At 27.9% G+C, this 13,900-nt stretch overlaps 1 protein-coding gene across 8 annotated transcripts in view; it reads right to left on the reverse strand.

Annotated features, from left to right (window-relative positions):
- LOC123299269 (serine/threonine-protein phosphatase 2B catalytic subunit 3-like) overlaps positions 1-13,900 on the reverse strand; it is a 242,977-nt gene that overhangs the window by 71,016 nt on the left and 158,061 nt on the right. For all 8 annotated transcript variants that reach the window (XM_044881614.1, XM_044881613.1, XM_044881612.1 and 5 more), the window contains exon 3: positions 5,708-5,832. In XM_044881614.1, the coding sequence (XP_044737549.1) occupies positions 5,708-5,832 (125 nt within the window). The remainder of the gene's footprint in view (positions 1-5,707; positions 5,833-13,900) is intronic.

Here is a 13,900-nt window from a genome sequence, read left to right on the forward strand (position 1 = left end):
TCAGTAGTTTAGGCGTGATTGCATAACATAAAGTTACTTTCGAATTTATAATATTTAAATAGATAGGTAAATTCCTCATGAGCGCCAAACATTAACGAAGTAAGTTTTCCTTTGCATTTGCAAAATGTTCACAACACAGTTTTTTGTATCTCCTAGTTTATGTCTTAAAAACTATTGAAAAAAATTATTCAAGCTACCCCAGGAATCAAGATATAAAATTTCGATAAATCTACGAACAACACTCTTAAATCCTTTTTCTTATTATTCTGACTTCAATTAAAAATAATTAGTATTTTACTCAATATTGTCACGTCTTAAATTTTTAAAAGAGGTGAAATTAATAACAGAAAAAAATTTAATAATTTCCTCAGGCCAAATTAAATTGGTAGTGCGAAAAAATAAATTTCATTACAACAGGTAATACAAAATGTAAGTATTTATCGCCATTTCCACCCAGAGAATGTAAATAATTAGAAATTTAATTTCTATAATAAAAAAGTGTATATTTTTTCTAGGTATATATTTGTAACTAAAACCATAACTCTCAGCCCATACATCGACCAGAATTATTTATCTTTGGAGTGTATTTATTTAGGATACATATTACACACTCACACACACAAACACACAAAAGTTGTTTACTTCGTAAAAGTACGAGAAATATAAACCAATTGGTGAGGCACTTCAGATCAAACCAACTAGATTTCGATGTTGTATTTATTGTTTATTTGTTATAGAATGTTTAATGAGAAAAAAACCTATTTATTTTCGAGATTTGCAGCAATATTTCATAGAAAATCATTATTGGGAGCTTTGATTTTTGGTAATTGAATTTATTCAGTTTTAGTGCCGTTTTCTAGTTGCCTATCAATTTTACCTTCTTTCGAGTGTGATTAAAAAAATCCAATATTCGAATTAATATTTCGTTGACACTGGATTTATTTGAACTGTGATTTCCTCCTCTGTCTGTCAAAAAGGTGGTAGATGTTTTGCATAAGCGTTTTTAATGAGTACGTGCGCATTGATTAAATCAATCCACAAACTATGCAGCAGACTTATGGCTAGATTTAGTAGATTAACGTGTATTCGCCATCTTTCGGTAATCAGTGACACTGACTATCAGTGGAAGAGTCTCTCTGAGCTCTAAGATTTGAATTAAGTTGTGCATTTCTCGGTAACAACCAAAACTAATCTATTTTTAAGAATTGAACTTCAAAGATAATTTTTCGAAACTTGATGGCTGGATCAATTAAACATACCAAATTGTACGATTGCTATAATAATATACTGAATATCCATGAACAATACTTGAACCAACCATTGAATCAACAATATATACTATTAAAACAGACGGACATACAGACACACAGATAGACCAACATACATTTACATTATGTGAAACAATGAATGAGGGTCGTAGCGCATAAAGCAGCATATCAATATTCATTCGTTTTATGTCGGATAGTATAGTTTGTGGAACCGTAGAATGAGACATATCGAAATAGTGTAAAGCAATTTAACCCTTTAATAACCTCTTAATTTATTTTAAAAATGAAAAATATTTTCCGTTTTGTTCTGCTGGGATTTGGGATTATAGGAATATTGTGATATGAAAGGGCAAGTTCTAGAGTTTCTTCGCTAGACAATACCTGTCAGATCAATCTGCCTTTAATTGTGCGGAATTTCTAGTTTATTGGGAAATATTAAATTGCAAGTAACGTCTGGAATTTTTGCCAAAGAATCCTGCCTCATTGTTCAATAGATCATACAATTCTAATTCCAGCTTCCAGATAAGATCCTTGTGTTTGCAGTATTGCATGACTAAAACCGATGGTCAAAGTCTTAAGTCTGCGTCAAGATTCAGATTGAAATCATAACTATTTTGATTTTTTTTCAAATCCTTTCCCTTTTCTTCTTGATGAATGTGAGATCATCTTTATGAACTGGGAGCTGATAAGCTAAAAGAATCTATTGTGCGACAATTTCAGTTAATTTAACACTTCCAATCAAGGGTTAGGGTACTTCTCTCAATAGTATTCTAGCCGTCCATGAATGCATTCAATGGACAGAAATAATACGGTCTGGTCTACATAGGTACAGTCAAATAGATTGAAATGTTTATTACGTTCAATTGTGACCAAGCTTTAATTAAAGTAATAATGTTTGTCAGAGTTGAAATGTATGCGGTGTACGGGTACACTATTTGTTACATGTCTACAAGGAATTTAAAAAAAAAATGAGCACACGGAAGCTTTATTTCGGAAATTTGAACGTGAATATTTCATACTTTACTAATGATGCAAAATATCCTTTTTCACTGGTAGAAAAAAAACTTTAGCGTTGAGAAACAAGCCGTTGAAATCTCGGAATCTTGGAATTTTGAGTTACTGTTTTCTGTGTATCCAATTTTGAAGCTCCGTGTAATTTATAATAAATGGAATCACTCACAACAGAAGCTTGTAGAATTGTTGATTAATTAATAACAAAAAAAGCATAATTAATAATTGTTATTTAATGATATTTTCACAAAAGGAAAGTTTGTTTTTTTAAAGTTTCCGTTTCGTTGTATAAAATAAATAATTTTCTAAAAAGTCACCTTCTATTATTTACTTTGGGGATTTTCATTCGAACCTACTCTATTTTTACTTTTAATTAATTTTCATAAATAAATATCTAAAAGTTTTTTCATAAATTTTAAACAACTTATTAGAGAACTAAGTTAATGAAATTCGAAAGAGCAAAAAAAAAAACTTTAAAAAATATTCTTAATAAAAAAAAATTCTGATCGATAGCTCAAAATAGAACGTTATTGTGCTCATTTGAAAACGCAGCACTTTCGAAAAAGATCGTAGAGAGAAAGTTTGGTAGATTTGCCAAAAGGAAGCCACTAACAAATGTTTCAAGAATGTATTAATCATTTAACAATGCACGGTCTATAATGGAAGTTCAATCTACAAAACTTGGAAAATATGTAAACGGTAAGAAATGTATGGCATTTATTACAATGCTGGTATGGTATATAGTTGTAAGATCCATAGCTATGGCGTTATTTACAATACAGTATTTCAAATTTTCAATAGCTATAGATCTTACGGCAATATTATGTAGAGAAAATTTTTGAGTATCTGTCCTATACCATATTATCAGATACTTTTTGAGTATCTGTCATATCCCATATTATCAAATACTTTTTGAGTATCTGTCCTATACTATATTATTAGATACTTTTTGAGTATCTGTCATATCCCATATTATCAAATACTTTTTGAGTATCTGTCCTATGCCATATTATTAGATACTTTTTGAGTATCTGTCATATCCCATATTATCAAATACTTTTTGAGTATCTGTCCTATGCCATATTATTAGATACTTTTTGAGTATCTGTCATATCCCATATTATCAAATACTTTTTGAGTATCTGTCCTATACCATATTATTAGATACTTTTTGAGTATCTGTCATATCCCATATTATCAAATACTTTTTGAGTATCTGTCCTACACCATTTTATTAGATACTTTTTGAGTATCTGTCATATCCCATATTATCAAATACTTTTTGAGTATCTGTCCTATACCATATTATCAGATACTTTTTGAGTATCTGCCTATACCATATTATCAGATACTGTTTGACTATCTGCCCTATACCATATTATCAGATACTTCCGCTAGTCCAGTATAAGACAAAAATTAAACCTTTCACTTTAAGGTCATACTCTGCTCTAACCGTGCATTTATAGTCAATATTCGTAGCCGTTACAAAGTTGAGACTATATTTATAATACTCTTAATGCGGAACTTTTTAAATCTATTTCTAAACAATAACCTATTTTCTGAGAAAAATCTATTATTGAAGTGGAAGTAGAAACAAACCTCGAGGGAATTGTGCATATGTATTCGAGATAAATTTTATAAAAAGATAATCAGTAAGTACTCTTTACAATGTTATCCTTTTCAAAAAAAAAAGAAGATATTTTAAAATCTTTGAAAGGATAAATTTACGTATGTACATATAAATAACAAATAAATATAAATACATTAATTTTCAATAAAATATATCTTATATTCTTTTCGCAATTTTCATTATTTAAGTGTATACAATGTGTCCAAAAACCGCTGAGCCCATAATGAAGCGAAAACTTTTGATTCGTTTTTGGTGGAGGATTGATGAAGGTATGTTTAGTAGTAATATCAGAAATTTGAATTTTTATTCATCTCGAAATATATAAAAATTGAGTTTTCGTTATTCGTATATTTCAATAATTTTTTTGGCATATATATTTTGGTTTGGCATATGGTGTCATGGTTTCCACATTTCTCATATGGGCTAATATAATCGAATAAATACCTAAATTAATTAACTTAATAATAAAAATAATAAAAAATGACCAATGATGAGTGGGATTAAAAAAATTCATTCAATACGTTAAAATTCGGCCAAAATTTCTAAAAAAAAATTAAACTTTATGACGTCACCAAATCCAAAAATTTTGATTTTGGTCTACCACACGCAAATTTTATCAAATTTTGATCAATCAAGTATGCAATCCCATTAAGTTTGGGTCATACTTTTCAAATATTTTGTCAAATTTAACATATTTGCAATAAATTTCGAAAATGCAGTCCCGGGTTTTCCAAATTTTGTAGAAGGGCTAATATAAACGAATAAGCATCACAAAAAACGAAAAATATGACCCAAAATTAGTGCGTCTAAGTAAAAAATTCATTCAAATACGATAAAATTTGGTCAAAGTATCAAAAAAATTGAATTTTTTAAACTTTATGACGTCATAAAAACCCAAAAATTTAATTTTGCTTTACCACTAACTTTGGAGCATACACATTTTTGGTCAAATTTAACGTATCTTCAAAAAATTTCGAAAATCCACATTTGGTATAAAGTGCATTAATTCCATTTTTTTATTTTTGATGTTTAGAAAATAATTTAATGGTAATTTTACAAAAAAAAAGTATTGAAAGCTTTACCAAAAAACAGGATTTTATTTTTATTAAACGATTGTGCTTTAAACCTTAAAAAGTCGCTTTCAGAAAAGTACTACTTTTTACTCTGTTTCCTAGATCACGAATTCTAGAAAGCCCTGATTGTGAAAAGAAAATTTTTGATACATTTTGTATGCATATTAATACTAAAAATAAACATTAAACTAATATTTTTATGATATTAAAATCACGAAAAGAGAAGAAAGAATTATTTATTTTTCAAAAAGTAAAATTAATAATGAAAATGTTTTTTAGACAGAAATAAAAAAGTACAATAACAAAATTTTCATGATAAATTTTTTCTTCTCAAACACAAAATTAAATTTTTCTTTTATTATTAAAATATTTTTCATCATAAGCATATTTGTTTCAAGTGCGCAGCCAATTAATATTCTAGGAAAGAAAGTTTAGTTTAAGATGTCTTCATGAATACAGGTAGAATCGCGCACACAATTCTCTAGTTAGTTAAAATTAACCATTGGAATTGTTCTTTGAAATTTAAATATTGATGGCGATTGAACCTGGAAGACTAAATCTTGTGAAGACTAATCTTCACAGATCTAGATTGTGATTGAAAACTTAAAACTTTAAAATTTGAATTTTTAAATTAATTATAGAATGAATAATTAAAATTTTGAATACAGTCATTGTGGGACACTCGGTAATATAAAACAAAAAATAATAATGTAATAAAAGCTTACCTCTATACTAAAATATCCTCTATCAACATAATCACCAAGAAAAAGGTACTTTGTAGATGAAGGTGGTCCGCCCACCTCGAATAATTTCATCAGGTCATAAAATTGGCCGTGAATATCACCACATACTGTAACAAAAAAAAAAAAAAAACATTATAAGTATAAAATTGAATCGTTTCAATAAAAACAAGCGATGAAAGATTTTTGGGTTCGATAGTGAATTGTATTTAAATTAAGGATGTATGAGCATGGTAGTGGGGGCACAAATTTAAAAATAGATATTTTCAATTTTGATGATAAATTTATATTATTACTTGACGATATAAGACCAAAAGTAAGAATAAAATTTTTCGATATCTGGCTTAATTTTCAAAATATCGAAAATTGAAAATTTTGTTTAATTATTTAGCTTTCGATATTTCGAAAACCAAGACACATATCGAAAAATTTTATTCTTATTTTTCGTCTACATTCATGAAGTTATAACAAAATTCATCATCAAAGTTGAAAATAAGATAAAAATAATTTCAACCCTTAATCTAACCTGCTCTTACATCCCTTATATGGACGGTGACACTTAGTTTTTTTCTTTTCTAATTCATTGCTAATATGTTTACTTTCTATTAAAAAGTTTTTTTTAAATTTGTTTTCATTCATTCCAAATGAAAATTATCAAAAACTTCCAAAATATGTCGTTTTTTGAGATTCCTCCATAAGAGCCAATGTATTTTATATCGATTTTTAATGACTTTGTTCTTAAAAATTTGCACGGATACCTAAGCTGAAATTTTAACCACATATTCTTTGAGTAAAAGACTACCTACAAACAAATTTTGAGCCTTTAAATCAAACATTGTTGTCATGCTCATACATCCTTAAACGTTCGGTACCAAGAAGGAAATTATTTTTGATGGTTGGGTAATTGATTCCTATCATAGCGAATTCAGGTGTAAATTCGTTTTATTTTTATTTAAACTATTTTTTAATATAAATTTAAAATGCATAATTATTTTTTTGTAAGTAAACAAGTTGTTATAATTAAATATTTATATTAAAAATGACTTTTTTTTTTGCTACAACGTTTAATATCATGATTTAAAATTGCAATATTTATTATATTTAGGGGAGAGTCGGTTATAATATAACCTGATTTAAATTTTAACACCACTATTTTCATTAAATGTAATTACAAATAATACTAAACAATCCATTTTTAACTATCCAAAATTGTTTGTCTGTTAAAAATTACTCAGTTTATTTTGTGGACAAATAGAAGTTCCCACGATTTCCAGTTGGTGGTAGGAAATTACAAATTCTCCCCTATATTATTAAAATACAAAAATATAAATTATATAAACATATAACAGAAAAAAATTGTAATATTAGATATATAAAATTTAATTAACTTTAATTTATATATTTTTAGTGAAAAAAAAAAAAAAAAATCAAAGCTATTTCAATTTACGATATTATACTATATAAAAATTGGAATGAATTTGCTCCCTACCAAAAAAAAATAAGGGATTGAAAGACTGGGAGACAACATAGAAAAGTTTAACACCTGAAACTTCTTCTTAAAATACAAACAATTCGATTTTCAAAGAACCAAAATTGAATAACAAAGTATTTTACCAAGGCAGATATCGAAAAATTTGATTCTAATTTTCCGTCTACGTTCATGAAGTTATTATAAAATTCATCATCAAAGTTGAAATAAGATAACAATAATTTTAACCCTAAATCTCGTACATTCCTTATGTGGATGGAGACTCTTAGTTTCTATGTTTTTTATGTCATTGCGAATATGTTTACTTTCTATTAAAAGGTTTTTCTTTTTATTTATCATTTTTTGAGATTTCTCTATAATACCCAATGTATTTGATATCGATTTTCAATGATATTTTTCTTAAAAATTTGCATGAATACCTAAGCTCAAATTGTACTCACATATTCTTTGAGTAAAGGTTGTAACTACTAAAAATAATAAATAATTATCTTTTGATTCTGTCCATCTTGCCAGACGAAAATTTTGCAATTTTTTATCTTTTAAGTTAAGAAATTACAAAACTATTAGTCAGCCTAACAATCTTAACAAATGCATTCAAAACGATTACTGGGTTCGGTAGCTACCTACGATGACACAAATAGGTAAAAACAGGTAAACTCTTCGATTTTATAAATTACTATTACAAAATTTCTATTTTATCATTAATTGGATTAAGTTTCGTAAAATTACCTCCTTTTAACTGAAGGTAAAAAATTAGCATACTTTAAAAAAAATAAAAAATAAAGACATACAAGTATATCGATTTAAAACAACCTCTAACCCTCACCACTTAGCTTAAATATAGAAACGACATCGCACATACACCTTAATAGAAACAAGGTGCTTATTAAGCGATAGCTTTAAAAAGAAATGGAATTTCCGCCTATTTTAAATAATATAAAATATATAAAACCAAAGTACATGTAACTTGCTTTAGAAAAAAAAAAGCAAAACATTAAACAATCTTCCCCTGTCATCTTTAAAAGGGTGGCAAAAATATATATATATATATATATATATGTATAAGGAAATCGATAAAGTGAGAAAAGGTTGTGCAACAAGTGTTTCCGTACAACAAGTAGAAAATTTAACATATGGTGTTAATGTATTTTAGGTATTAATCCGTCAGCACTCGCGTTATGAGTATTTGGCTCACGCTTATGTGGCTGTAACTTTTTCTATCTTCATATAATTTTATCTATTTCCGAGTTATGAATTTTTCACACTTTTTAATCTAAAATAATACATGGTTACCATGGAAACGGCTTATATGTAAAAGTGTAGTTATGTGTACTATGGAAATAACATATTAATCCCTATGGACAGTCATTGTGATCGGAGGCTATTGCAGTTCATTGCAAAAAGTAGTTATTTAATTATTGTTAAATAAATTGGCTCTAAATTATTTGGAAATCAAGATAATAAATTGATGTTATGTAACAATTAGTGTACTTCTGTATTAAACATTTAAATATAGCAAAGTTTTTAAGGAATTTAATTAGTGGTTTTTCTATTGATACAATGTGGAGTAGAAGGTTAAAAAAGGCATGGTCTTAAGAGACCAGTTCATATCTATTTATTTCAGTGTCAAAAAATTGCAACAAAAATTTGATCCAACCCCAGTAAAAACGAGATTTCAGTACCTTATCTTAAAAATGGCAATTTTTTGCAGTATAGGGTGACGATCATCTGTCTTTGTTGAGCATCGGGCAAAATAATTTTTGCATTTCTGAGTTAAAACATTTTGTTATTGAACAGAAATAGCTGTAGTTAGAATACTGTGATTGTAAGAAAAATTACTATAGTAGCAAAATTTTATCTGATCGTAAAGACTATTGTATGAAAAACAGCTGTGTGGTACAGTATTATAAAAAAAATTATACCTTATTTCAATACAAGCTGAAATACTCTTACCGCTCATATAATCAAAAACTTTTTGACAATTTTGTAGCAAGACAACATCCATGAATAGTCAAAAAGAATCGATTTTTTAAGACCTTTTGAAACGGAATACTAAACAAAATGAAATTAAAAAGAAAAATTTATATATGAAAAAAAATTTGCGTGTACTGATTATCAATATATATAGGTGGGTTATGTACATATATACACATACACTTTTAAGAAAACAGAAAAGAAAATGAGATTAAAAGCATATAAAATTATTCCTGCAAGCAATTTACACGAACATTGTTGGGTATTACCTCCGTTCGTCTAAGTAGAAGTACACTCAACCAGTTCAATAATCATTATAATTTAAAAAAAAAATGTTACACCAGTTAAGTATTAGAAGATTTTTTATATACACGATTTAAAAAACTGTTACTGACAAATACTTGAACGATTATAATAATTATATACAATAACAATAATATATTAAATGGATTGTGACCAGAAACTGTTAAATTCAAGGTGAGTGTAACCCCAGTAACTGGATTAAAGTTGCGCCGACATATGTAAACATGAAGAGGTGAAACGCGTGCAGTAATTTGTTGATCGATTCTCAACGTATGTGTAATTTCTCTTTTCGTAATTATTTCCAGAGAAGATTCTAATGTGTATGCAAAATTCTGCCTTTTTCAACAAAGATAAAAATATTTTAACCAATTTTACGATTGGACGATAGGGTAGGGTGCAATCCTTGAGGTCCACACGAATAACTTCCCAGTAACGTAAAGATATGTTGAAAATTTCGATTTCGAAAATAGGACCCATTACAATAACTTCCTATACTGGGAAGTGATCGTCAGAAAACGCTCTGAGATATCGTTTTTCTCAGAAACTACTCGCACATTACCCCATTTTTGGTCTCTAATTTCGATAAAACTAATTATATAAGATAATTTTAAAACAAAACAAAAAAAATCAAAAAAAGGGTTCATTTGTTAATTAGATGCTGAGTTGATGAGATATCGTCCAAAAACACCATTTGAAGATCAATTTCAGACATTTCTTCAGAAAATATTTGTCTAATAGTCAAATAAATTCAATTTTCGTAACTTTTAGAAAACAATAACTCTCAAAAATTTCTCTGCTTTGTTCAAAATTTTGCTGGAAGACCCTTGATAAATTGTACTGAAAAACCATTTCAATCGAATTGCTAGATTTTTGTGATTCAGGTATTGGTGCTCTTTCCATAAACGTTTTTCGCCATTTAAGCCAGGATTGCATTTTAAGCATTTGAATAATTAATGAGTGTCTTTTTAGAGGTTCACATCATTGAGTTGGCCACACTCTTTTGTTCGGCAACCAACAGCAGATAGTTATTTGTGTTTAGTTGTGATTTCATAAAAAATACTCACGCTAGACCCCAGACTCCATCGTACGATTTAGCCCCATTAGTGTATATTTACTTTTAGGATGTGTAAAGCCACTTGTCTACGCCGATAAATGAGAGATGCTTTAATGAACATTTGGGATACAACATTCAACGAGTTATTGGCGAAATACGATCGTAATTGCTGTAAAAAGTATGTGTAAATTTACAACCAGATCACCCCATCTACCTACATGCCAACCGCAGTGGCCGTATGTTTTTGTATGGCAGTAAAAACCATTCGATAAACCGTCTAGTCACATTTTACCACGCCTGAATTTATTTATTCCGTCCACAATTTGGTTAACATGAAAGTATTCAAATAAAGCCATTCTTGTTATAATCAATATACGGAAAATTAAATGAAATATTATGAAAAGGTGGAGTTGTATGTGATGTTTTTCGTAAGGTGGTAATCTTTTTTCTCAAATCTCATGTGTATGTGATAGTCTTTACAATGTGTACGTACGTACATATAAATAATATTTGCTTGTTATAAGAATACATGATTTTAACTTAACTGTGATATATAATTAATGATGCCAATTAAAATTTCATTTTTAATTATGTGTCTTGAAATTATAACAACAGTTCGTTCATATTGTTAGGGTTGTAAGTTGAAAAAAAGGGGTGGAAAGAAAATCATGCAAAACATAGAAATTACACAGTTATGATTATTTAGACATGTATTATGAGCAGAAGAAAAATGAAGACTAAACCTGCTTTTGGTGAAACTATCATTAAAAACTCCAGTTTTTAGAACTAAATGTAAATTTTTCTAGAATGTTTGATTAAAGTTGGGGTCCATTGTTTTCATTGTCCCAAAAAAAATTGTTTTATTCGTCTTTTTAAGAACTCTTTTAAAGAAAATTCCAAATATTTTATATTCAATTTTGGTCAATATGGAATACCACGACTTTCATATTTTTTGGGTCAAATTACGCTATATACATCAAATTTAATGAAATTCCGAAAGAAAATATAAAAAAAATGTTAAAATTTGATTAATAATAATATATTAGGCCCAAAAATTAAAATATCGGATCAATTTCACGATTGATCGAATGATCTTTCAGTTATCGTTATTACTTTAGTCGAAGCCTTGAATGTGTCGATTTTCTAGATTATATCTAAAATAGAATAGAATTGCTTAAGGTGTTTGATATTTCTGCTCCGATTGGACTTACAAAGACTCTCTAACAGCTTAAAGTGGAACATTTATTTGGTGCATATATTAAATGTAATATAATGTAATATATGATGATGATAAATAAAACATTAATGAATATATTACATAACATTTGATGCATAAATTACTTACAAGTATAAGCTACATTACAAGCTATACCATCACATATACTCGTACATTTAGCTGGTAACTTGTAGCTTGTAAGTGCCTTATTAAGGTAGTTGCTCTGCGGATTGCAATATATTAAGAAATTTACAAATCCTACAAAATAAGTAATTAAATGCCACAAATAACACCGAGTTACAAGTGAAATTTATAAAATTTAAAAAACCCCCAACAGATGCGTTTTATTTTTGTAAACCGATGTTTGGAATCTTAGCTATAAAATATTCTCAATCAAGTCGGTTCGACCGTTTAGGAACTACGATGTCACTGAGATACACACGGACGCTCAGATAAACACTTTAAACTTATAACATTCCTTCTTAAATCAATAGATACTTAGAGAGCTATCATTTTTTGGGACAAATTTTTGGAAATATTTTAATTGAAATTGAAATATTTGAGTTGAGTTTGTTCTTTTGAATTACCTAATTATTTTACAAGCTTATATACTGTTACCGTATATATAATCAAAAACTTTTTGACAATATTATAGAGGTACAACTACCTTAAATGGCATACATATATAACTCTAATATTATAGTATATTACATATGAATAGTTTGAGTAGGTTCAAATAATAACATTATATTCATGCTCATATAGTTGGTACCTTCCTTCATACAGATATTATGAATATTTAATTATTTAAGTACCTAGATTTTAGGTTCCAACTCTTATTATATTACGAATAAATGGTCTACATTTATTATATATTATATTATATATATGGGAAGGTTGTTAAGGTTGCTCATACTTTCAACCAATGTCCATAATTTTGATTAACTAATAATAATTTGAGAAATTTTTGTTTTGGAATTTGAGGAAACTCGGTGGATGGGGTAATTTTGATCCAAAAAGTATAAAAATCAGATTAATTTAATGATTGGATGCAAAGTTTCTGAGATATCGCAATATTTGGATCGATTTTGGTCCGTATCTCAAAAAATATTCGACCAGTCATCAAATGCACCCGATTTTCGTATTTTTTGGGTCAAAATTACCTTATAAGCTAAGTTTTATCGAAATTGGAGATGAAAAAAATTTTTCGATTTCGATCGAGAAAATCAAAAAATTTTGTTTTGAAATTTTTGGTTAAACTTGGTGGGTGGATCAATCAGGTTAATTTAATGATTGAATGCAAAGTTTCTGAGATATCGACCCACTTAGACAGGGGCTTAAGCTAGACAACTCTCTCCTATAAACCATTTGATATCAACATCTTTGATCATGATGTCAGTAGTCACAAACTAAAACCAAGCTACTAATTACAATATTTAATTATGTATACTTCATAATATATTTTAAGTCCATCAGAATCATATATCAGTTAAATTTTAAGTATTTGTGTTTTTTTATTTTGTAAGGCTGATCAGACATTAACATTGCAAATTATACAGTCTACATCTACTAACATCATTATAGTAATTGGATTTCTGCAGTTATTTGATTACTAAAAACAATTAATAATCGTCATTTGGCTGATTTTCATGAATTTTTATACCATGTATATATGAAATATATCATAGTATATTAAGTTTCGTCCCAAGTTTGTAACGCTTAAAAATATTGATATTATGAACAAAATTTTATTCTTATTTTCTGTCTACATTCTTGAAGTTCATCATCAAAGTTGAAAATAAGATAAAAATAAGTTTAACCCTAAATCTACCATGTCTGCACATCCCTTATATGGATGGAAATACTTGGTTATTTCCAAAATTTTATTTTTATTTTCTGTCTACATTCTTGAAGTTATAATAAAATTCATCATCAAAGTTGAAAATAAGATAAAAATAATTTTGACCCTAAATCTACCATGTCTGCACATGCCTTATATGGATGGAAATACTTGGTTATTTCTTTGCTATGTTATTGCTAATATGTTTACTTTCTTTTCAAGTGAAAATTATTGATATAAAATACAATAGCAATGTATTTTATCTCGATTTTCAATGATTTTTTTCTAAAGAATTTGCTTGG

The sequence above is a fragment of the Chrysoperla carnea genome, chromosome 4 (genome assembly GCF_905475395.1).
Source record: "Chrysoperla carnea chromosome 4, inChrCarn1.1, whole genome shotgun sequence".
Lineage (NCBI taxonomy): Eukaryota > Metazoa > Arthropoda > Insecta > Neuroptera > Chrysopidae > Chrysoperla > Chrysoperla carnea.